This window comes from Tupaia chinensis, unplaced genomic scaffold (assembly GCF_000334495.1).
Source record: "Tupaia chinensis unplaced genomic scaffold, TupChi_1.0 Scaffold000076_1, whole genome shotgun sequence".
In the NCBI taxonomy this organism is placed as follows: Eukaryota; Metazoa; Chordata; class Mammalia; order Scandentia; family Tupaiidae; genus Tupaia; species Tupaia belangeri.
The window spans coordinates 3,786,647-3,813,474 of record NW_006159536.1 but is presented as its reverse complement, the minus strand read 5'-3'; the positions used below and the strand labels follow the sequence as shown (position 1 = coordinate 3,813,474).

Sequence of the window (26,828 nt, the reverse complement as noted above, 5' to 3'; positions counted from 1 at the left end):
CATTGTTTTATTACTTGCCCATCATAAAATATTACTGGTTCCAGGTGAGTGCCTATTTACAAGGGACCTTTGAAGATTTCATAGGGGTTTTAAGTGAATGGAATACCATGTAATGAAAAATTTTACATCATAAACAAAATTGAAAGGTAAACTGGCAAAAAAGTTTTTAAAAATAAAATGGCAAACTTAATTTACTTAAAGTAAAAAGTGCTTATACATGTTAATAAGAAACACTAAAAACAAAATGAAAAAGAAGGGCAAAGGGCATGAGCAGACATTCCATCGAAGAATTTAAAAATAACTCATAAAATTATTTTCAGTATCACTAGTAATTAAATAAATGAACTTTAAACAGTAGGATATAATTTTATCTGTAAAATGAACAATTATTTAAAAAATGATACCACTTAGTACTGAAACCCTACAAAAACAACTTGCATACTCAAGTGTCTACAATGAGAGAATGGCTAACTTACTTATAATATAGTCGAGTATATGCCTTTTTTAAGGTTTTTGTCTGAAGGAACATGTGCTCACTAAAGAAGAGAGAGACAGAGGGATACAGAGAGAGGGAAAATGAGAAAACATCCCCCCTGGGGAGATGGCCTGCTACAATTTCTTCTCCTCTTTTCTTCTCTCAGGATTTTGGGCAGTCACACACATGGACTAGAATGATTTTCAAACTGCCAGGTCCAGAAACCACAGTCAGTCATGTGGGAGTCCAGTGCCTTAACCACCACATCATCTGCTTGCCCCCTATTTGATGAAATATTATTTAGTCATGATTTTTCTTTTTTTTATAAATTAAAATCAAGAAAATTCTTCATAAGAAAATCCTAAATTAAGATATCAGAAAACAACATTTATTATGTACCGTGAATTAAATAACATTAATATTTATGTATTCACATAGTACAGGAGGAAAAACATAGATGTTTGATCTTTTTGAATTTCTGCTTTCTTTTCCTATTGTCTCTAACATACAAATGTAAAGCACAGGCACAGTTTGTGGAGGGTATTGGGGAGTTTGATCCCCTCATATTCTTTCTCTGCATATTTCGTGTGTTCTTTTTTGTCTCAGAAAGCATAAAAGCATCCCCTCGTATTCTTTCTCTGCATATTTCGTGTGTTTGTTCTTTTTTGTCTCAGAAAGCATAAAAGCTGAAAGTAGCAAAGTATAAAACTGGCCCTTGGGTCTGGAGTATTAGTACAAGGGCTAGCTTTAGAAGCCCGATATTGCCAGGCCATAACAATCTGGATTTTGAGATCCAGTCTTTTTTTTTTTTTTTTTAAGATTTTGCTATTGGGAGCATGCACTTACCAGAAAGAGGAGAAAGGTGAGAAATCGCTGGACAAAGGGCATGGCCACACCATACTCCCTTCTCTTCTATTTCTCTCCTGGGATTTTGGGCATGGACGCACTTTGAGTTGGTATGTTTTTCAAGTCGCCTGGTCTGGGACTCAAACCACAGAATCAGCCATGTGAGGTCCAGTGCCTTATCCATTATGCCACCACTGGCCAAGGGTCCAGTCTGAATTTGAAAACTTATGTTCTGTTATTTGCCTTCACAGTGTTCATTGTTTCTCATTTGTTGAATTAGAAATAAATCATAGTATTTTTTTTTTATGCCTACAGAATGCATTTAGGTACTTTAGGAAGGCCTTTTGCACCAAACTTATGAATATGTAATACAACTAAGTCATAAAGACCATTTTTTCTGTAATTAGAGGCAACACACCTAAGATGCAACTGCTCTTGGAAGAGGTAAAATACTACCTGTGACCATGAGTATGGCGCAAGGACCCTAGCCTTCTTGCCTTCATGCCTCAATTAATGAGGCATCCTTCCATGTAAGTTTAATATACCCACAATCATAATTACAAATCTTGACATTTAGATGCTCCCAAAGTCAACACCCATCCCAGCAGGGTTAGCCACATTATCACTAGTTAAGGAGATATAGAGCAATTAGAAGTGAAAGGAAAAGGTTAGCCCTACCATTCAGACAGAAGGAGTTCAGCAGCTAAACCCACCTGCAATTGCAGTGTTAATTTTTTTAAATATCGGCTTCGAAGTCTGTCACCCATGACAAGGAAGGGCTGAGTCTAAGTGGAATATTTAAGAGAAATACTTCCTCATCCCTCAATCAGGATGCATGCTGACCTTTTCATAATCTCTGCTAGTTGCTCAGCTGTCATGAGATGCTGGAGAAGGTAGAACATCATTGGATCTGTCATGAGGTCAATCACTCGGTGCTCTGACCAATTTGCTAAATGTGTCTCTGCTAAAGAGTCTGTTTCCAAACCAGTCTGATGAAATATAGTGCCGATTAATTAATTTTCACGGCAGTGTGACCTTCCTTGTTTGTGTAGACTGCTCGCTACTTTACCTGGATTGGAACATAAGGCCACCCTTGGGACGAGGAAGCTGTTGAAACTTTGTGTTTTAGGCTCCCAAGGCCCAGGGGTCAGGTTTTCCCATTGCACCTTCCTCAGGACACCACTGATCTGTTTGGGTTAGAATGATCTGTGTGGTTTGTGAACTTTAAAGATATCCCTGCAGCTCAAATGTGTGCAAAATACATTTTTTTTTGAAAACTTTAATGATATGGTAGGATCTCATTGTTTTTTCATATCAACCTATCAATTCTTTATCTGTCTTTAGAAGGTGATGGCTTTGTCATCCTTCTGTGCAGAGGTTTTATTGTTTAAGAGCTGTTGGGTTGTCTGAAAAGCAGAACGGTTTTCTTCTTCTTCTTTTTTTTTTTTTTTTCTTACAAAATAGGCTGATCTATTTGTAGCCAAGTCTCATAAATTAAAATACTTGTCAAAATAAATGAATAGTATGTTTGTTATATTCATGACTTAAAATCACATTTGATTGCTTACTCATTAATCCACAAAATTAAGCAATACATCCTGGATTGCAGTCATTAGTACAAATAAGCAGGGTTCTTCTAACAGTCAGATGTCATGGAGAACACTGTACAGTTGTATTTGTTTCGAAACAAGGTATGTTAATGTGCAAATTAGTTTTACAATTTTGAAAGGTTTCCTCTGGAAGAAAATCAAATACATCAACCTAGTTCACCAGGAAATAGGGTTGGATCATAATATACTAAGTAGATTTTAGATGGAGAAATTTTAAAACGCAATTTTGCATTGAGCATCAAGGACTGGGCAGAAGCTATTTTGTGTATAGAAGCATACATGGTAATGGAGGTGACCTTTATTCTTAATTGCATGGAAAGTCCAGACACAGAAAGATGGTGCCCACATAAAACCTTAGACAGCCATCTAACAGGGAATTCGCTCTCCCTCTTAGATACAGCAGAGAACTTAGATCACACATTTACCTGAATGATTTTTTTTTTTATGTGTCAATCTAGGAGCTTATAATAGAAAGTCAGTTGTAGTTTGAGTCTTTCATTTGTAAAATGGAGATATCAGTGCTTTTTTCACAGGATTTCTTATGAGTATGAAATAAAATACACAAGTACTTAGAACAGTGTCTGAAACATGGTTATTGCTCTGTTAGTATTTGTTAAATACAATATGCTTTAAATGATGTGACCGGTCATTTTGAATAGCGTATATTTTATATACAGACAGAGGCGAGTAGATCAAGGATCCTCATGCTATGACACAGACATAGATATAATATAGTAGGAACACCAGAGGGTCTGGTGAAGGGCCTTGAGTAGGAGGCTTGCAAGTTGCCCTTGATCTGGCAAGACTTGAGAGTATGTGATGAAGATACTTGAAGCTGGACCAAGACTATATCCCAGATTGGTAGAAAGACCACTTCATCAATAGTATGGAGGCTGACTGTCAGGGGCTAGAATGGAAACCAAAAGCAAATGCAGGCCCTTTTGATGCTCCTGTCTATGAAAAGGCCTGGCCAGAGGCAGTGCCGTATCTAACCACAGCATAATCCCTGTGGAGAGAAATCAGCCTTAGGTTCCAGCACGTTATTTCCTTCATGGATTTACTGACATACATTTGGATAGCTGTGGCAGCCCTGTGCCTTGGTTAAGAAATTACCAAAGAGTATGTTTCTGAGGCCATTCTAGCTTTGGTTTGGTGAGATGATAGAAATTGCATGAAATTGGGAAAAAATAAAACCAAGCTAGTTAAATAATCCTCAATGTGGATGATACAATGTTATAAATGTATGTAGTGTTACATAATTCATAAAATATTTTCCCATATACTACCTTATGTTTTCTGATGTTGAATAGACTTGCTGTAAATAGAATATCATTTTAAAAATGTAGTTAGGGTGTGTGTGATTTAGTTAAGAGTAGCTTGAAGAAAGAGCCATTTGTGTATATGTCCATGCATTTTGCACACTCCGACTTTTACTGTGTCTTCATTTTCAATAATGTACACCTCCCAGGACCTTAGGAGCCCTTGAGATTCGATAAAATTGAGGCACTATCAGTGATTGACTGGGTAAATGGCAAGTGAAGCCAACCAGTGGATTGAGATCATCTTTGAGAACTTCCCAGCCAATTTAATCTAAGAATTTTCTCTTTCACTTTCTTGTGTGTCTGCTATTTATTAATATATGCAATTCAGAGAAGGTGAGAATATTATTACTGGGGAGGCAGGTGATTAAATTTTGATTAAATTTTCTGACATTTATGTTATCCTGAGGATGCTCAAAACTTCTCCCAGCTTCCTTACCTGTTTGCTGTCTCAATATCTCCCTCCTCAGACATCCCTAGAATTTGGGCTTCCTGGCACCAATGATGTCCAGAGAAGCCTTTGCCAAACCATTGCTGTGGATGGGGAAGGGCTCAAAGGAAATCCTCTGTGTATATTAGATGTGAATTATGAATGTAAGGAATGCAACAAAAACAAACTCAACCTTCTCTCAAACTTGTCAAGTGGTAGCATATCGTCTTTGAAATTTTAATTCAAGTCAGTCACAGGACAAATGTGATTCAGTAGAAAGTGTGTTTAATGTGTACCTGGCTTCTTAGGAACTCATTCTCTAATTAAAGGGAGTAAGTATGTTTGGGCTGAAATATGGGTGGTTTTTTACAGGCATTTTTTTTTGTTGTTATGGGACAGTTTAAGCAGATACCTCTTTAAAAAGTGATAAGGATAAATAGAATTGTTAGTACAGTGGAATAAATCATGTTATTTTCTTTAGAATGAAGCTTAAAGCTGTAAAGTTTATAAAGGTACCTATTATGGATTTTTAGTTTGAAGAGGAAATGAAAATTCGTTTATCTCATTTACCGAATGTCAATTGAACTCTCTGAGAATCAGAGCTGTTATATACTTGTTCTGAGGATGCTAGATCAGATGCTGGCCCCTGATGAAGATGTTAATGTGAACCTGCTAATTTTGAAAATCCCATTGAAATGCTTTTAGTGATCTGTCAGAATCCTATGAAGGAAGAGAACCTATTTTGAAACCTTTGTTTAAAGTGGCATAAAATTAACTCACATATTCAATTGTTATTTAGTTACAAGCAGATGCATACATTTAAATGAAATTCTTCAGTATTTCACTCCCTTCCCAAAGGTGATAATGTGTTTTCTTCTACTTGTGAAATTGCTGTAACTTCACAGTCTTCCTTAGATTTAATTGTGTTTATTAAGATTTGAGACAAATGATTCCAATTTTATTTTGTGTGATACTTTTTTTTTCTTCTTTGTCTTTTAATTTTACTTGGTAGTTGCTGGTAACATGGAATACATATAAAACAGTAAAAATCCTACAATACATCATTAGCTTCAATAGTTTAACCTAAAGGACTCAATGTGGCAAATAAGCTTTTCCTACTAGTACATTAGTTCCCTTGACACGTAAGTGAAACGGTCACATATTTCTTAGTGTAATTACTAAAAACAAAAATACTTTTATAAATAGTTTATTAAGTTCTGTGAATATCTGGATAATTTTTTTTCCTTTCAACATGGGAAATATAGTATAATCAGATTATAAAAACTCAGTATAAAAGTGAAAGAATGTTACAGGTTGACAACAGAATAAACCACACCATGAATATTGAGGGGCCCCACAATAAATGCATTTCATGGCATTTATCGTTACGAATATTTACTTGTCAGTGTAGAAACTAGAAGTATTGGTATATTGCTCCCAGTTACGGTCAGCATAGAGCAGACAGCACAGACCGTGCCTTGTTAGAAGAGCAGTACTGCAATGTCTAAGGGTTGTGTGTTTTTATGTGATGAAGAGCAAGAAAAAAAGAAGCAAAAATGATCTATTTGATGTGTTTGATCTTAGTACTTTCTATGTTTTCCTGTCAATCCTGTGATGAAGAGATTAAAGAGAAACAACAAAGTAAAAGCAGAATAGGGATAAACAAGTCAAGTGAGTCTCAGTCTGGAAGCCAGGGAGTGATCGCCAAGGCAAGAACTGCAATTAAATGTAACCTTCCTTTGTGTAGCAGGCTCTGTACTGAAGATTTCACATGTTAGGGATGTTACAAAGGAAATGACTGTTCCACCTCTACCTGATTTCATCCTCCATACACACATGTACACGTACACATTTACTGTCAGTATGGATCAAAACGGCCTTTCTGACTGAGTATAAAAACAGGTCTGAGTCCTGAAGAAGGGATATTGATGGTATAAAATCGCAGACAATGAAGAGCTCTTTTGCTCGGATCTATTATTCAGGGTCCTGGATATTTGTAAATTATCTAGAGATCTATTTTTTTTTTTTTGATCTTTGAGTTTGTTGTTGATGTTTCCATTCTTTTGACCTTTAGAACTAGAGGATGAGAAAAAGAAATATTCTGAAAATAAGACTTCTGGGTATTATTTTTTTCTAGGAGAATCCTACTTTCAGATGTTCCTTCCAAGTATTCCTTGGAAGGGCAGCAGGAACATATTTGTATTTAAGAAGATTAAAACTAGCCTCAGCAGTGAAGGCAACTAGATTCTACATGGCTGACTGTATGGTTTGAGTCCCAGACCCGGAAGCTTGAGAAATATGCCAGCCCAATGTCCAAAAAAGGGAGAAATGGAGGAGAAGGGGTTCTGGTGTGACCATTCTTCATGGGGCATGCTTTCTCTCTGATCCTCTGTCTCTTTCTGGCAAGTACCCATACCCTCTGGCAAAATTTTAACAAAAAAAGAAGAAAATAAAATTCATACCTAATTTTTGACTTGAGAACACCAGTCAGCTTTGGCAGTTGAGATCTAGTGAAAATAATTCTCACATGCCATGTTAAAATATTTATTTCCATGTGTTTTCCTGACTCCATGTTGAGAAGTAGGTGTGTTCCTATTTTAAAGATAACTTCCAAAATATTTGTTATAATTTTGTTTGTGAGTCTATTTTGCTGAGAAATACACTTCACCTTGGCCTTTCAAATAAGAGTACCAAAATGGAAAATTATCTGTGGATGACAATGTGTATGATAATTTCTTTCACAGGAATAACAGACAAGGATTCATGCAGGGAAAATTCATTTTCGATGTTGTTAAGATATACAATAATTGGATGTTAAAAGTAAAGAAAATAATAGTAAAATAAAATAAGTAAAGAAGAAAAAAAGAGAAGCTTTGCACATCCTCCTGATGCCTTAATTTTACTGGAAATTAGAGAGAATATCTTTTCTTATTAAAAGAAGTATGGAAAGCTGGTAGTGTTCAAATATAAAAATGTTTTAAAGAATTATTTTATTTAGCTTTTTAAAATTTTATATATGCATATATCTCATCAGACACATATGTACTATATATTTATGTAGATCATATACATATATACCGACACACCTAAATACACTTACTTCTATGTGTTCACAAATGCACACTCATGTTAGCATATGTGATATACATATATTTTGTATATAAATTTATTTTATCTCTTTTTTTTTATATTTTGCCACATTTACTTTACATATCAAAATTTTTTTGCTCTTACACCATACTTCTTGACAGTTAATAAACAACTTTCATAATGTCTAAGAAACTGAATTTTAAAGGTAACTTCCAAAATATCTGTTATAATTTTGTTTGTGAGTCTATAACAACAGAGAAAGTATGATTTTAAAATTTTTTTGGCATGACTTTGTAAAGCTGGGTACTTCACTTTTAAGTTTATGAGCTGTCATCCCAGACTGTGCCTCTGCTGGCCCTAGAGGCTAATTCACCTCTGTTCCTAAGTTCCTTTGGGAGACACAGCTATCATACAAGCTTCACACTAGATAAATCAAAGGGGTGTATTGGAAGAAGGGTAGGCTCGGAGTGCCTAGAACCAAACTTCTAACCTGCCTACCTCGCTATTCACTCGCCAGCCCTACCTCACACTACTTCTGAGACTGAATAATCAGCTTCTCCCTTTTACAGATGAGATTGACTACCACGAGGTCAGATCCCTGGTTTGGCCTGAAAACACATGCAAGGCTATATGTACTGGTACCCAGGATCCTGAAGAGATAGAGAAAGGGATCTCGGTATGATGAGACCCTGTCGTGCCTGCTTCGCTCCCCTCTCCCTTCCCTCTCGCTTATGCATATATTCACTTATCATTAAGAAGCAGGAGGGAGAGAGAGAGAAGTGAGGCTGAAAGGAAAAGAAAAGGCATGATTTCTACTTTAGAAGTATGATTTGGTTGAAGCAATTTCCTCAATGTTGAGTAGAAAAGTAATGTCTTCATAATTCCCAAAGCAAAAACCATAATCATTATGGTGACACTTTGAGCACCTTAAGGATAAATATTGGCCATTTATATATATTTATTTTTTGAGATTTTAATGTTCATTCTAAAAACATGACAAATCTAGGCTTTTATTGTTAATTAGATATTAATATCTATTTTTCTTGCATTTCACTCATTTTTTCCAGCAAATATATATTAAGCACCTATGATATTATGTTCACTGTTCTAGTCATTGGGTGTATAGTTATCAACAACATAAACAAAAATCACTCTTCTCTTGGAGCTTATCTTCTGGAGAAGAGGTCAAGAAAGGTAATAAATAAGAAAAATATAAAAAGATAAAACATTGAAGAGTTGGCCCTTACAGCAGTGGATGCAGAGAAAGCTGAATCCCACATGGCCAACCAGGGTTCAAATCCTGGCCCTGTAGCCTGAAAGAAAAACTGATTGGACATGCGTGCCCAGGACCCTGATGAGGTGGAGAGTTGGGAGGAGAAGGGATTTCAGTGTGACCAGGCTTTTCTTCTTTTTTTTTTTTTTTGGAGAGGTTTTTGCTATAGAGTGTGTGTGTTCGCCAGAAAGACAGAGAGAGACAGAGAGACAGAAAGTGAGAAATCACTGCCCCAGGGGGGATGGCCACATTGCAATCCCTTCTCCTCCATTCTCCTCTCGGGATCTTGGGCACACAGGCACAGGCACCTGGCATGAGTTTAAGCCACCGGGTCCGGGACTCAAACTGTAGTCGACTACATGGGAGTCCAGCGACATAGCCTTTACGCTAACTGCTGGTCCCTGACCAGGCTTTGTTAAGGGGTTTCTCTTTTTCATACATGAGCTTACATGCACATGCAGACAACCTCTGGCATAAAAAGAAAATTAAAACATTGACTAAGTGTTAAATGCTATAAATGCAACTTCATGTAGCCAGTGAAAATGTGGCATTTCAGTAAAGATCTGAAGGATAAAGGAATAAGAAAAAGAAGCATCTGGTGGAAGACTGTCAGGCTGAGAAGAAAACAAATGCAAAGAAACTAGAATCAGTGAGGTGGGAACAAAGAAGATGGAGCTGGGTTGAGTCCTGAGGACAAGGGAGAGAATGATCAGAACATGAGGTCAGAAGTGTCATGGGGTAGGGAAGGAATTAGAGGGAGCAGAGGAAAGACATGGTCTGACTTATGTTTTAGCAAGGTCAGTATGGCTGCTGAGTTGAGAACAGGAGGAAGGACGTATGGATAAAACAAGGAGACCAGACAGGAGGCTGTTATGGAAACACATGGGAGAGACTGTGGTAGCAGGGTGCAATGTGGTGATGGTGGAAGTGGTGAGGGAGAAGTTGGAAAAAAAAAAAGTCTGCTATTTTGGAGATTTTTTGAGAAATAGGATGTATGTGAAGTCTATGGAAGATATAGATGGAGGGAAGGACGGAAAAGAGATGAGGGATGACCATAAGGTATTTGGACTGAGCAGCTTATAAGGATGAATTGTTCTTCATTGGGATGTAAAGGACTGTGGAAAGGGATTTGCAAAATCATTTTTTCAGGCTCATTTTTTAGTCTGTTTGTTTCTTTTATGAGCCAGAGAGAAAAACAGAGGTAGAGAGACATCACCTCCAATGGAGCCTTAAGGCCATGGCCCAGTCCTAGCTTCAGCTAGCTCTGACTCACAGACACAAACATGCTCAACACACTCAAAGTCTCCAGGCATGGAACTTCCCAAGTGGGTCAGCCTTGCAGAACTTTGCAGTTTACCACTGCATCACCATCTAGTCTCTTGTTTTTTTTTTTTTAGTTTTTGACAGGTTAAGTGATTGACTGTATGAGTCTGGAGTTTATGAAGAAGGTCTGAGTTTCAGCTTCAAATTTGGAATTTTTCAGCATTTTGGTAAGCTATGAGACAGATAAAAACACTAAACAAATTTAGACATATGATCATTAGAATTTTTTTAGAAATTAAATCCAGGTGATGAAGAGGAGGATATAAAAGGAAATTAATGGAGAGTTAAAAGAGTTAAAAAAAAAAAAAAAGTCATATAAGTACAGTGTGGTGTCCTGGAAGGCAAGTGAACAAAGTATCATGAGGAAGTGGCATTGGTCAGCTGTGTGCTAAAGTTAAGCCAAAGTGGGGACTTCCGTTTAGCAATATGGAGATTGTTAGAGAGGTCTGAGGCTGACTAAAGTGACATCAGTGAAGAACAGTAGAAGAGAATTGGAAATTTCTATGTGCAGACAGCTATTTCAAATTTTGCTTTGGCAAAAAGGCAAGAAATAGTGTGGTTCCTCTTAGGACAAGTGTGTCTTGAGGAGATTTTTGTTTCTGTTTGATGGAAGAAATAATAACATACTTAGAGATTGACCTTCCTGTGTGTATCTGGGGATTAGATGGCAGATATTGACAAAGATCTGAGGGTACAGGAGTTTTAATTGGAAATAAAGGCTGCATGAACAGATCACTTTGGACTTTGGGAAAAGCCAGTGCTCCCCTGGGTGACATGAGAATACTGGCCCTTCAGAAAGAGAACAGAAGGATGCTAGAAACTGAAGCATCAGGAGAGGAAGACATCCAGATCAAATGTTGCCTATTTTCATTTTGCAGAAGGTTGAGTATGGCAGCCCCTGAGGTGTCAGTGGAAATTCTCCCACATTCCACAGAAGTTTACTTCAGTAAAACCTAAACAAAAGTATTTTATTAGGATTCCTTCTTGAATCTTCAATTCTTCTGTGGTACAGATAATTCTGAATGGGCTTAAAAGTCAGGTAGGCAGAGGAGAAGGGATTGCTTCATGGTCATCTACCCTCGGGGGTGATTTCCCACTTTCTGACTCTGCTCTCCCTGTGTCTCCTGTGTGCACACAAAAATCTCTCAAATAAAAAGGCAGGGAGGGGGAACCAGCAGTTAGCGTAATGACTATGTTTCTGGACTTCCACATAGTCGACCACGGTTCGCATCCCGGACCCAGTGGCTTAAAACTCACACTGGGCATGTGTGCGTGCGTGTCCAAGATCCTGAGAGGAGAATGGAGGAGAAGGGATTGCGGCGTGACCATCCCCCCGGGGGGTGATTTCTCACTTTCTGTCTCTGTTTCTCTCTGTCTAGAGAGTGCACGCGCCCTATAGCAAAAACCTCTAAAAAAAAAAAAAAGGCAGGGAGGGAAGGCCATATCAATGCATTATATGCTTCAGAAACCACAAGACTTCTGTTGAGGGACTCAGACAGTGGTTTTTGTTAAGTAATGTAGCTCTGTAACACTGTCTTCTGGGAACACTGTAGTGTTCTGACAGATGAAGTAATCTAGTTAACAAGGACCTACAACATGATTTAAGTGAACCATCAACACCGAAGTCTGTGTATATTGTAGATGCTGAGGGGAAGGCCAGATGCACAGAGTTCCTTTTATCAGCCAGTGTCTTTGGGGCCAATGATTATTGGCTGTCTGGGCACCATAGATCATGGAGCAGATCCTTTGCTTTCCCAGAGTAGAGACTTTATTTCATTCATTCATCCAGACTAGATTTCACAGAATTCTTTTCAATTGTGGGACTGTGAGACAGACTAGGGAGAGATTATGAAAGTGCTCAGATCTCACTGTTACCATGCATAAGAGGAGTCATATATTCCATGTATTTCCAAAACGTGAAGATCATATTCTTTTTTTTAATTTTTTTTTAAATTTTTGCCCAATGGATTCTGTATTCTCTGGAGAAGTACACACAACACACACACACACACAGAGAGAGAGAGAGAGAGAGAGAGAGAGTGAGAAAGTATCCTTGAGTGGAAATGATCGTGCTGCAATCCCTTCTCCATTCCTCCATTCTGTTGAGGTTATGGACACATGTATACATGTGCCTCGTATGTTTTTCAAGCTCCCTCCCTGGTGCAAGACTTGAACCGCATGGTTGAAATAGTAGGAATCCAGTCACCTTAACAACCAGGCCACAGGCTGGCTCAAGTTTACATACTTTAGAGCATAACACCCTCATGGATGAACATGATGCAGTCTCTCTTCTTACAGTTTTTCTTTTTAGGAAACAGTTACAGTGTAGTTTGAATCTCTGAGTTGGAAATTTAAAAGACTAGTTCCCAACTGTTATTTGGTCTGTAACCTTGGCAAATGAAATCTCTGAAATACTGTCTTCTATTATTTTATAAATGAGTATAATATTGTCACAGTGTTTACTCTAAGTTCGTGTGGCTTAATGTATGGAAAAACTGTGAAGTGTCTTAACAAGAAAAGGTATAATGACTTATCAGATGAGTTATCCATTTTAAGCTTTCATATCATACTTCTGATTGATGGTTTACTTTTTTGTTTTTGCAATTTTTTAATGTTCTTTTGCTATAGGTGCATGTGCTCTCCACAGAAAGAGAGAGAGAGAAAGAGAGAGAGAGAGAGAGGAGAAAGTGAGAAATCACTCCCCAGTAGGGATAGCCGTGTCATAATATTTTCTTCTTCATTCTCCTTTCAGGATTTTGGGCACACATATGTGCCTGGCATGATTTTCAAGCCACCAACAGGTCTGGGACTCGAATTGTGCAGTCACCCATGTGGGATCCAATGCCTTAATCTCATGCCACCTGCTAGACCCCTAGACTCATAAACTTAATAATACCATGCTTTGATTCCTCATGTATCTGTCACCCAGTCCACAGTAATGACTATCTCTATTGATAGGATGTGCATTTGTTCCTTAATCAACTGTATAGTGCATAACATGGCACTGCCAGTGAGGGTATCTCTGACCCCATATTCCTGCTTTGTCTTACTATACAGAATTGAAATTAGGATTATGGTATAAAAATGATGATAAAAATAATACTTCTACCCAATTTAGGAATTTATTTTTCTTCATAGAATCTGAACTATTAAACTTCACTCTGGCTGGATGATTAGAAAGATATAGTTATGATTATTTTTATACCAGAATAATCTTTCATTATTAATCCATTTTAAGTCTTATCTCAAATCAGTTCATCAGTGCTACCAATTAAAAACTAAAAATGCCTGTGCTCAATTTCAAGAATTAAAAATAATGTCTTGGGAGTAGCATTTCTTTTCTGTAGTGAGAAGATTGTTGGATTTTCCAATTAAAGAAGTCTCCATACTGGAAATGAGTAGTCAATTATGAAAATTATTTTTGAATAGCCAATTTACATATCCCTAATTGTGTTCATTTCTTTTGAAAGACTGAACTTGGAATTCATGATGTTTTGATTGGTTACTCCTGTGCTTTTGTTATTAATACTATTGCCAACAAGGCTCCCCTATGAATGGGGCTTTGAACGCCTTTCCCAAATACATGTTTGAATCATAAGTAGGTTTGTTTTATTTAATGAATGGAAAATATCTAAAGATTTACAAGTAGTTTTCAAATTTACATATGCGACCCTTCATCAAATTGACAATACTATTCCAGAACTGCCTTCTGCACACACACTTGGACTTTTGTACATGAGTTGATGAGAAACACTTGAAGATCGTCAATGGTGATGCTATCTGTTGGCAAAAAAAATGCATTAGCAAGGGGACAGCCCTCGCTCTTCCTATATCAGTGTCTGCATGATTACTTGGATACTGTTTTTTTAATATTGTGCTCTCATTTTAATGAAAAATGAACTGGAAAAAGTTAATTGAAAGTTTATATATGAATGTTAAGCACAACTCTTAGTGAAGTAAAATTGACATGCAAATGGGAATAATTAGGCATTGAACTTAGCTTTCATTGGATTTAAACCAGTCTACATGGAGATAATCATGAAGGAAAAGACCAAAATTAAAGACATGCAAAAATGTGTTCTCTATATAGACTAGATAAAGAAAAATTATATGTATTTACATGTGTGATATATACACATATCGTGTGTATGTATTTATTTAGATGGTTTCTATACTAAGGACAGATTGAATTAGGAATTGTGTAATGTGTTTTAACTCTCTGAGACTGGAAACTCCTCTTATGTCATATAATTCTATTGTTTAACTTTTGCATGTTCAACTTTCATTTTTGGGACCACTCTTAGAAGAAAAATAATGAAGCCTTTTTAGGCATATTGGAAATGATAGTGTAGGGAGTAGGAAACCGTTTCATTCCTTTAGGAGAGCTAGCTAAAATTGGTTCTCTAATTCAAGAATACACAAAATAAACAAACCATTCATTATTTCTTGGCCAGGGTGCCTATAATCATTATATTAGTGTACAATTAAGAGTCATGGCACAGTAACATTAAAGTTTAGATCTGAAGAATCCATTTTCTTTAAAACCAAAGATCACAATCAGCTAGATACAGTGTCTGTGTGATATGCGTGTCCTATAAAGTAATTAGTGTCATTGAACTTGTTTGTAGTTGATTGCTGTGTTTGACGAGCAAGAACCACTCCATAAGACGGAGAGCCCCAGTGGAAACCCTGCAGATCCACAGAGCCCAGATGCTATTGAGACGGAAGTAGCTGCCCAACTGGCTGTGTTTAAACCAATTGGTGGGGAAATTGAAGTAACCCCTTCTGCTCTGAAACTAGGTATGTGTATTTTTAGTGGTATGCTTTTCACCTAGCTGAAAAATGTATCATCTTGTTGCCTGTATGTTGCTTCTTTATAACTTTTACCCTATTAATATTTTTTCCTAAAAAGTAACTTGATTTATCTAGTCCTAAATCATTATTATTTTTTAATATAGTGCTTTGCAGCTGTTAATGCTCAGATAAGCAGATGCAGTTTTTTTCCTTGAATTGAAGGTGAATCTTAATTGCATGTCCTTGAAGTAATGTAGGAGGGTTTGGACTATAAAAGATGAGGTTTGTCTGGATCCTGTGAGGGTCAGTTATTTAAAAAAACTTTCTGTACTTTATCACCCATTTTGCCTGCTCCTCCTCTTTCTTTAACACTTGACTTTTCAAAAACAAATTTCTGGGAAATGTTTTGTCTTTTACACTTTCCAGCTTATACAGATTAAGATGTTCATAAAAATAAACAACCTGGGAAAATTGAAAAAGAAATCTCTTTTGGAACAAGCTGAGTTATCAAGGAATCCATACTAGAAATAAAGGTCACTTTCTTCATAGCTGTCCCCCTTTTCTTCCCAAACTCTAGATCTCAGCTTTTAGGGGAAAATATTTTACAGCTGGTTTTAAAATTTATTTCCTATTGATTTACTCAAGCAAGAACAGTTCACTTGTTCATTACTCATAATTGTTTTTTGTTATATTTGTATTGAAGATGTTTTTGTAGAAAGAGAATATCAATATTCTTCTAAAGGTTCAACCTATTTACAACTCCAAGGGAAATAACATGTCAGTTTTGGGTGATACCTCTTAGAGATAAATACAGGCCAGTTTAACAGCACAAATTTTTTGAAAATTCTCTAATATTTTAGTACTTAAAATAGTTGTTTTTTTTTCCTGTTGAATGTGTGCGCAACATTTTAAGACAACCCAAAGCATGCGTTAAAGGTTATTCTCAAGCCAGGAGAACAGAGACTACAAAACAAATAATTCTTTTCAAAGCAAAGCATATGCTTACAATAGTAAAACCTGTACATAACACTTGTTTTCCCATTTAAAGTAAAACTTGTATAACCGCAAGGTTGATTTTTCATACTATTCCATCAAATATTCATATCCTGTTCTGAGATTCTGGAAAGCATCTATAGTGCCCCTTTTCAAAGAAACAAATGGAAATTAATGACCTATGGTCTTCCTGGGTTTCCTCTCTTTCGGAACCAAGTTAGTGAGGCAGTCTGCTGTCACATGGATATCGGAGGGCTTTGTGGCAACTTCCCTTCATCTAGAGCCAGGCTTGTGGCTTCAGCAACCTTGCAGCCCCATCACTCATTTGCATAATGGATGCCTTTTTATCCATTATGCAAATACTATGAGAGGAAAATTAGGCAATAAGGGAAGACGAAAGGAGAAAATTGCTCTTGCTTGTTTTAATATTCTATTTATAAGCAAGCACTGTGATCTTCAAACGGCTGAACCTCAAGGTACCCCAGTGCCTGGGAATTTATTTTCACCTTTCTTTCATGAGCTTTCTCAGGGAAAAAAGTTTGGTTTTTTTCAGCTTTTCCACAATGTCTTTTGTTGGACCATCTGAGCACTATTACAGGGTTGAATGCAAAATAAATAAATAAGGCAAATTTCCTTTCTTTGAAGGTAGATTGTCTACTAATTTTATACTGAATTTTGGTAAAGCAGAGATAGAAAATAATATATATTAAATGGAGACCATTAATGAAGCATAAGGCTCAGTATTCTAAATCCTTTACTCATAATAACTCACTTAAGTCTCCTAATCCTTCTCATTTGAGTTTGTTTTTGGGTTTTTTTTTCCTTTTAAAAGATGAAGGAAAAGGCACAGAGATGTTTAGTAACTCATCCAGAATCACATAGCTTTTAGGTGGCAGATCCAGAATTTGAACACGCGTTGTCTTCTGTGTCAGGAGCCTGTTTTGCTGAGCTACCCCTGATATGCTAGTTATAAAACAATAAGTTACTATCTTTCATATGGTTTATTTGTGACTATATACTAAAACCCTAAAAACACTAAATTCCTTGGCTCACAAATCCCTTTTCACTTAGTAGTTTAGATTAAATGAGATTAGCTATCATTCACTTTCCAGTGGTAAATGATGCCTTCCCGCTATTTCCCCTGCAATCTTTGCATTGTCTTCGTTTGTCCTTTTTCTTCCAGTACCCCTGCTTCCCTCAGATCTTCAGCTTCCCTGTCCACATGCACTATAGTCAGCCAGAGCTTCGTCATCAATTGAATGTTTGCAGAGGCCTCTTGGTTAAGAGTGCCTGCATTCTCCAATCCCTGCTGTTGCCAGAGCTGCCTTTGTAAATCACAAATCTGATTATATAACTCCCCTGCTTAACAACCTGCAATGGCTCCTCATTGCCTTGAGCACCATGTCCAAACTCATTAACAAGCTGACGCAGATGGTTCCTCTGAATTAAATGGAGGAATTTGAGTAGGGTGAATGATGGGGAAAAAAAAAATTGTCCTTTATTCACCCTTCCTCAGGGTTCTAGGAAATTGAGTGTCGTTTATTTCTGGAACTTAAAAAGCTAAGAAAGACACATTTAATTAGGTTTTTTAGAGAGGGAAGTTAAAGAAGGAAGCAACACAGCCAGCTTTGGTCTCTGCCTATTCTGTTTTCCTGTTGTTCAGCCCAAAGCAGGATGTGGTTGTAGGCTGGGCACCCCAGGATGGAGGGCTAAAGTTGGCAGTGCATGTTGTATTCATGACTCTTCCTGGAGTGTGACCTGGTTGTGCTGTCAGGCCCACCCTGAGATCCTGTTGGGATGAAGAATGGGAGGGACCTATCAGAGGAGGAGAAGCAGTTCTGTTCCAGCAATTCATCAGAACAGGGTGCTTATAAAATGCCAACCAGAGTGGCCCAGCTCTTTTTCTCTGCTTCCTACTTGATTCCTGCATTCCATTGGAACTGGTTCTATTTCTCACAAGGTTCATTTGTCTAAGCTGGTGCAGCATTAACCAGGATAAACTCTCACTGAGTTTTTCATTCTTTAGGTCCATTCAAGAAAATGCAGAACTTTATCATTATCTGTTCACATGCTTTTCTTTTTCTTCTCTTTTTTATTTAAGGATTTTGCTATATGGCATGTGTACTTGCCAGTGAGAGAAAAAGAGACTGAGAGGGAAAGTGAGAAATCATACCTCTCCCCTGGGCGGGTTAGCGGGGGGAGGCCACACCATAATCCCTTTTCCTCTATTCTGTTCTTGGGACTTTGGCATGCACACACATAAGCTTGATGTGATTTTCAAGCTCCCAGGTCCAGGACTCAAGCTAGTCAGCCATGTGGGAGTCCAGAGCTTAACCACCAATGCCACATGCTTGCTCCTCACATGCTTTTCTTACTTATGAAGATAGAAACCAATGTTAGAAATCAAGACTTTTTTATGATTAGGTCATATTGATCACCAAAATTTGTTCTACTGGTATATGTAATTAAAATATACTCAATGTGTTGTATAGTTTTTATGTCTTTTCCCAACATAAGATAACCATCAATAATAGTCTGTTGAATACTAACAACTTTTCCTGTTTAATACAGAGGTTGTCTTCTCCTTTCTTTGTCTTCTAAGATGAAAATTTATGCACAGAACACACATGAAATCAATATTCATAGGCTCTTTATGATCTAGATACTTTTTTTCTACTCATCTTGATTTCTACATTCACCTTAACCTAGCCACTGTGAGCCACTTGGCATTCCCCAAAGTTGTTATTTTCTTTCACATCTCTGTGCTTCTATTGGTACCGTCCCCGTTAGCTGGCTTACCCTTTTTCCTCTTTTCTACCTGGTGAAGTCACATGTACATTTTAAGCTCAGGCACAGATATGACTTTGTTTGTAAAGTTTTGTCCAAATTTTTAAGCCAGTTCAGAATGTGTACAATAAATCTCTTTTTCACTCAATTATGAAAAGTTACAGCAGAAATCTTTTACCAACCTAAAGATATTCATAATCTCACACCTTATAAGCTAATATGGTATGCACTTTTTATTTGTAAGAGAAGATTTATTTATTTATTTATTTATTTATTTATTTTAGAGGTTTTTGCCATAGGGCGCGTGTGCTTGCCAGACAGACAGAGACAGACAGAGAGACATAAAGCGAGAAATCACCCACCGGGGGGAATGGCCACGCCGCAATCCCTTCTCCTCCATTCTCCTCTCGGGATCTTGAGCATGCACGCACACGCGCCCGGCGTGAGTTTAAGCCACCGGGTCTGGGACTCGAACCGCGGTTGACTACGTGGTAGTCCAGCGACATAGCCATTATGCTAACTAAGCTAGTCAGCCATGTGGGAGTCCAGAGCTTAACCACCAATGCCACATGCTTGCTCCTCACATGCTTTTCTTACTTATGAAGATAGAAACCAATGTTAGAAATCAAGACTTTTTTATGATTAGGTCATATTGATCACCAAAATTTGTTCTACTGGTATATGTAATTAAAATATACTCAATGTGTTGTATAGTTTTTATGTCTTTTCCCAACATAAGATAACCATCAATAATAGTCTGTTGAATACTAACAACTTTTCCTGTTTAATACAGAGGTTGTCTTCTCCTTTCTTTGTCTTCTAAGATGAAAATTTATGCACAGAACACACATGAAATCAATATTCATAGGCTCTTTATGATCTAGATACTTTTTTTCTACTCATCTTGATTTCTACATTCACCTTAACCTAGCCACTGTGAGCCACTTGGCATTCCCCAAAGTTGTTATTTTCTTTCACATCTCTGTGCTTCTATTGGTACCGTCCCCGTTAGCTGGCTTACCCTTTTTCCTCTTTTCTACCTGGTGAAGTCACATGTACATTTTAAGCTCAGGCACAGATATGACTTTGTTTGTAAAGTTTTGTCCAAATTTTTAAGCCAGTTCAGAATGTGTACAATAAATCTCTTTTTCACTCAATTATGAAAAGTTACAGCAGAAATCTTTTACCAACCTAAAGATATTCATAATCTCACACCTTATAAGCTAATATGGTATGCACTTTTTATTTGTAAGAGAAGATTTATTTATTTATTTATTTATTTATTTATTTTAGAGGTTTTTGCCATAGGGCGCGTGTGCTTGCCAGACAGACAGAGAGACATAAAGCGAGAAATCACCCACCGGGGGGAATGGCCACGCCGCAATCCCTTCTCCTCCATTCTCCTCTCGGGATCTTGAGCATGCACGCACACGCGCCCGGCGTGAGTTTAAGCCACCGGGTCTGGGACTCGAACCGCGGTTGACTACGTGGTAGTCCAGCGACATAGCCATTATGCTAACTGCTGATCCCTGTAAGAGAAGTTTTAAATCAGGTGTGCAGCCACTGAAATCCAACTTCATTTATCAGAAGTATTTTCTACCATTAACTTTTGCTGTGGATATGTGTGCTTACTGGAGAGACAGAGACAGAAAGTGAGAAATCACCCCTCATGGAGATGGCCACACTGGAATCCCTTCTCCTGTCTCTTCTTGGGATTTTGTGCACCTATGCACACACATCCAGTGTGAATTTCAAGTTGGCACTTGAACTGTGATCAACTATGTGGGAGTCCAGTGATGTAATCATTATGCCATCTGTTGGTCCCCAATTTTCTAATAGATTTTCTACTGTGATTCTAGAAGACTGAGTCCTGACTGTGCCCTAACTAGCAAATGATTCTGTGCTTTAATAGTCTATGTTTTTGAAATTAACCAGTGCCCATTACCAGATGGCCTAGAAACTGCTAACCTAAGAGTTTAGGGAAAAAAAAAAAAAAAGCCATGGTAGCTAAAACACCAAATAGATTAGCAAAGGGTCATATTCTCGGAATACATTTGAACTTTTAAATCAAATAATTTAAGAATTTTCCAAGTCTTCTCTGTGAAACCCTATGTTTCTTCTGAGCATGTTTCAGGGTTTCAATGAATCTTTGATTCTAGTTTATTAATAAATATTTACTGAACACTTAAATTCTAGATGCAATGCTATTCTAGTTTGCTTATGCTTCATTCTGAACAAAAAGATTGGATATACAATCAGGAAAGAAAGGGTGCAGAAACATAAGGAGTGGGCAATAAACATAAACATAATGCTCCTCAAAAGTCCTATAGCCACCAAAAAACCCACCTCCACTCAAAATTGTTATGCATGCTTCTGAACAAATATTTCAAAATACTGGTCTAGAAATAGAGTACCATAGAATTCATGATTGATGATTGTTTAGGCAATTGAGATTATTTTACAAATGAACAAATAAAAGCTTAGAATAAGTGTGAATTCTGCTGTCACATACCTAATTGGTTAAAGGACTAAAATTGAACCTGAATCTCTTGGCTTCTAGAACAATGCTCATTCAGTTACATGACATTTTTTGGATTAATTATAGATTTCAATTATCCATGTCTTTTAAATACTATATGTGATAAAATAGCACTTCATATCCTTTTGGAATTGAGATAGAGTGTAAATTAATAAATAGAATCTATGAATAGCTGTAAATCAAAAGCTAATGAAAGAACAAAGGCCAGAAAATTGAGGTGGAGAAAATTTCTTGAATCCTTTAAGTTTCAGAAATAAATTTGCTCCTGTCTTCTTTCCCAATGTATGTACATATAAGTGCAAGTGTGAGTGAGAGTGTGTACGTGTGTGCGGGGAGGAGGGGCGGAAGGAGTTGCACCAAGACTTATATGCTAATGGGATGACTTTTTTTTAAAATAATTACTTTATTTATTATTATTATTATTTCACATGAGTTTGTTAGAGAAAGAGAGAGAGAGGGAAAGTGAGAAAGCAAGCCACCAGGTCCAGGACTCAAACTGTGGTCGGCCATGTGGGAATTCCAGCCCATCTTAGCCACCACGCCACCTGCTGGCCCCGGGATGACTTTTTCTAATATAGATTTTTTGGCACCATTTTTAGATATTTTAAGTATGCCCACATCAGGCCATCTGCTAAGAAAAATCAGTGAAGACAATTATTTTGAAGCGTGGAAGATTCAGAGTCCTTTAGCCTTTTCCCTGACTAGTCCCTACAATAAGTAGTACCTGACCTGCCATTGCCCAAAAGATAGATGGCATTGTCAAGGTTAGCCCAACTCTTGTTATATCAGGACCAGAGATGTAGAGTTGGTCTAGACCCTATAGTATTTGATCTATCTGTGGGCCTAGAAAAGTAATTTAACCTATCTCTATCAAGATCATACTTTTCAAAAAAATTAATTAGAATATATTCAAGATTTATTATTATTATTATTAATTTTAGAGGTTTTTGTTATAGGGCACATATGCTCGCCAGAAAGAAGAGAGACAGAGAGATAGAAAGCAAGAAATCCCCCCCCGGGGGTGATGGCCATGCCGCAATCCCTTCTCCTCCATTCTCTTCTTGGGATCTTGGGCACACACGCACATGCACCCAGTGTGAGTTTAAGCCACCAGGTCCGGGACTCGAACCGCGGTTGACTACATGGGAGTCCAGTGACATAGCCATTACGCTAACTGCTGGTCCCTAGAATACATTCAGGATTTTATAGAAGTGAAAATTAAGAACCAAGGCTCTCCAGGTCACTATAATATCTCCTTTGGCTCCAGTTTCTTCTTCTGTAAAATAAGCTGTTCTTTGCTCCAGTGGGCATGGTTAGCTCAAGACAATTTTATGAATACCAGACTGAGTTTGAATGCAACTTTGTACTCTTGTCAATTTCTCTCCCATGGTTCTAATTAATTAGTAGTTTATTTTATACCTTTTGATAATTTTTTTCAGTACTTCTTGATTGAAATTTGCTATTTGGGGTTCAAGCTCCCCTGATAAAATATTTCTTTCATTATAATTATTTTAGCAATGTAATTTAAATAGTGTTTCAGGATAAAAAAAATACTTTAAACTTGGCCGTTGCCACTCTTGTGATCTATATTACCTAGACATAAAGAGATCTGATTAAAGTTTAGAGTAGAAATAGTATTAGCTTTATTCTCCTCTTGTGTGTTAAACTTTGAAGATGAGCTACTTTCTATTTGAAAGTGGTTCTTGTTTTTAAGACTTGAAAGCTGAAAGGTACCTCAGATGCTTTATTGTTTCCATGTGTGTTTGTGCTTCTTCAAAACCAAAATGGAAATTATGATTGCATGTTTGTCATGTTTGTTATAGCATAATTATTTTCAAAACACTGAGTTCTTGTCTCTTTATTTTCAGTAGTTCTCAGAAAATATTGTGTAGCCATAGATTATTGTTGGAAATTGTGACCATTTTCTATAGGATTTTGACTCATTTGCTGCATGAAGGAAACATATGGGAACGCTTTTCTCAATTTTTTTTACGAAACCAAATCCCTTTAAGGCACTGATCTTGAGGAAAATGAAAAGAAGGGGGAAGTTTATTCCTTTAATTAGGCTGCAATGTGTAAGTAGCTGCTGTGCCCATAATGTGAGTTTAAGTATTGGCATCTGATCCTACACAAACACACTCACACCACACACATAGCAGAACCAAAGCTCAGGCTTGGATTCTGCTGATGGAGCCTTTGAATTCGGACTACAAAGCATGTAAGCATGTCAGGGCTCCTTGTTGCTGGAAGCTCTGTGTTGCAGGCTGTGAATCCCGGAGTTAAAATGACCAGGGAGCTGAGGTCATTTGCTTGGTCGAATCCATAAGTCATAGTTTGGTCATTGCATTTTCATGGTAGTTGTTTCCTGTTGAGGCTGATTATTCAAAAGTTAGCAGCTATAGAATAGTTTTCCTTTATTTTCTTTTTTCTTCCCTGGGAGGCTTTCTCTTTTTTTCTCCCATGTAGGCTTAGATGAATGATGTTGTAATTAGCTATGGTAACCTTGGTAAGCCTTCATCAATCAGTCATAGCTATATAGTCAACAAAGTATGTGCATGCTTTCTGGTATGGCAGTAACTAAACCAGGACTAAGGAGGAAACAGTACTTCTAACCCACTTGGGGCACCTTTCTTCTTGGGCTTTTGTTCTTTTGGTTTTTATTTTAGCATTTGTTTTCAAGGTAGGTAAAAAGTTACTTTGGAGGAAAATGTCAGGTTATTCATTGGATATTAAATTTCTTTTAATACTTTGAAAAGGGGCCAGAAGTACTAGTTACATGAAAAAATAAAGTCAATACCTAAAGACAAGCAACTCCTAACAAACATTAAAAGGTAATTACTATACAGGAGTAATTTTTGTTTGTATTCAATGAAGTGCAAATATGAATGCTATTTTAATGATACAGTTTTCATTATACTTGGCATTGCCTCCTGTTGCAGATGAATGGTCAATACCTGAGGGAGTCTTCAAAAAACTCTTCCACATTCGTGGTAAATGTGTGTTTTTGTCTTCCACATTTGTGGAAAATGTGTATTTTTGTGCACCAAAATAAACCTGGCACCTTAATTCATTTTTTTCCTTGAACTTGTTGAGGTCCCTTTTTATACAAGTGTCATAGACAGATGATTCACAACATTAGGTAAAATAACACGAAGAAGCTTTCTTCAAAATATTCTGTATCATAGAATTATCTTTTAAATGTGATATTATTCATTAAATTGCATAACATTTTAGAAAGATAAAAATTACAACCATTCTAACAGAACTCCTATTTTTATTTATTTATTTTTGATCTGGTTAGCTTTTGAATTTGAGTTTTATTTCAATTTGCTTTTTTTTTATACTTGTTTCAGTTATCCTTTTGTCTCTTAAATTTTGTGTAATGTGTCTAGTGGTTAAATTAATACCTTAATTGGTAGTTAATTTGGTTGTTTTCTAATAGAGAATTATTAAAGGGTATTTACATTTAACCATTTAACCAAAAATGTGTATATAAAAGCCTAGATTTTATTCTTGTTCTTTTTCAGCTGTATTTTCAGAGTCGATTATGTGAACTCTTAAAAAAACAGAGTTCACCATCTCCCCTTTGGCCTCTTACCATACTGGACCCACACTGAGACAAGAGTCTACAGAGCCTCTAATAAACAAACGTAATGAAAGGTCACCTCTCCTACTGTTCACTTGATATTAGACCCCTGGGTTTTTAAGCCTCTTTTGCAGATTGCTTTTAATAGTAAGTCCAGTGAAGCCATGTTTGCAGAGGCCTAGTCCCTAAGTAGTAAAAATATTTTCAGCAATGGATACTGTCATATTCAGCTTCTTGTGGTTTCCTAAACCACTGATAAAATGATTTGCAATTTGTCATTTTAATAAAAGAAAAAAAAAGAGATGAGTTAAAGAAAAACAGTGCAAGTACCCAAGGTCTCTTCTTCCTTTCCCCTCCACCACTGCCCTCCCACTACAATGACTCTTTTATTTCTCATAGCCAGCCCCCAACTTTCTCTTTTTGTTTCACCCAGGACACAACTTAGCAGAATCGCCTTCTCTTTGCCCTGTCTAAATATGTGTGTTGCTTTACAGAGCTTAATAGGGTTTACCATGTCCATTACAAAATGCCTTTAAATCACTTAACTGTGTTAAAAATTTGTTGAAGATATCATTTAGATTTTTATATAGGTAATCCATTTGGTCATAAAGTAGATTATGTTTTCTCATAATTTTTTAAATTCCACTTAAACAATGTATAATAATGAGGCAGATTTTCTTTTGCCAATTGAAATTCAGTAATCTTGCTAATAATTCAGTATATGGTAACGCCTCTTTTGCACTGACAAAGTAAATGTTAAAGTTTAGCCTTTTGGGATTTCTTTTCCTTTCTGCCCAGATGAGCAGGCAGAAAAAAAAATCTACTAATTTAATTATTTACAGAAGATCCATCTTAAGGACAAGTCACTTAGAGTTGGACACGCTTTTATGACTGGCTCAGGATTTTCTCATTTGCGTTATCTGATAAAGCCATATGATGAATTATGCTCCAATATATACACATTTGGTTATTTCCTTTTTCTGTACTCTATTTGAAATTTTACTAAGATCTTGATTGGTCTCAGTGAAAGTAAGAAATACTGAAACAGCCTGATCTGTTCATCCTCACATCCCGAAGTGATAAGGAAGGGTGATAGCTTTTGGCTAGCAAGTGCCAAGAGGAAGGCTATCTCTCTTTTGTTTACCTTAAAAAAAAAAAAAATAAAGGAAGATGTTTACAAGATAAAAGCTCTCCCAGATATCATTACCACACCCTGCCGATCTGTTTCTGAAACAATGAATCCATCATATGGTATACAGAAAATTGTGTTTATTCTTTTACTCATTGGCTTAATGGGGACATTCTGATAGCTATCAGAAAATACAAGTAGCCTTATGAAAGAATAAATTCTGATTATTTTTCTGTATTTCTACGAAATACTGTTAAATTCCTGAAACTCTCCTTACACATGGCAAAAATTGGGGACTTTATGGTGTTTTTCTGTGTGTAAAATTAGAGGAAAGGAAATTATGTGGTATATCTTCTTTCTTTTGCTTATATGGAAGACTTGGCTATGGTCGCTTAATGCATGTCTATGGAATATGGCATAATCAAGGAGAATGAGTTGACCTTCTGTCTCACCACAGCCTATTTAAAATCATAATGTTTGTATTTAGTGTTTTAAGTTAATGTTGACTAAAATAAGCTATTACTTTAATGCCCATATTTCTTTAAACTTTAGAAAAGGGTGAGGTTTCCCTATCTTTGTGTAGCACTTTTCCTAAAAAAAGAAAAATAAAAAATACGGCAGGGGGAGGCACCAG

The 26,828-nt window shown here is 36.8% G+C and overlaps 1 protein-coding gene across 1 annotated transcript in view; it reads left to right on the top strand.

The window, feature by feature from the left end:
- Positions 1–26,828, top strand: part of PARD3B (par-3 family cell polarity regulator beta) — a 1,250,195-nt gene that overhangs the window by 478,907 nt on the left and 744,460 nt on the right. The window contains exon 3 of the mRNA XM_006142461.3: positions 14,995–15,166. Within this exon, the coding sequence (XP_006142523.1) occupies positions 14,995–15,166 (172 nt within the window). The remainder of the gene's footprint in view (positions 1–14,994; positions 15,167–26,828) is intronic.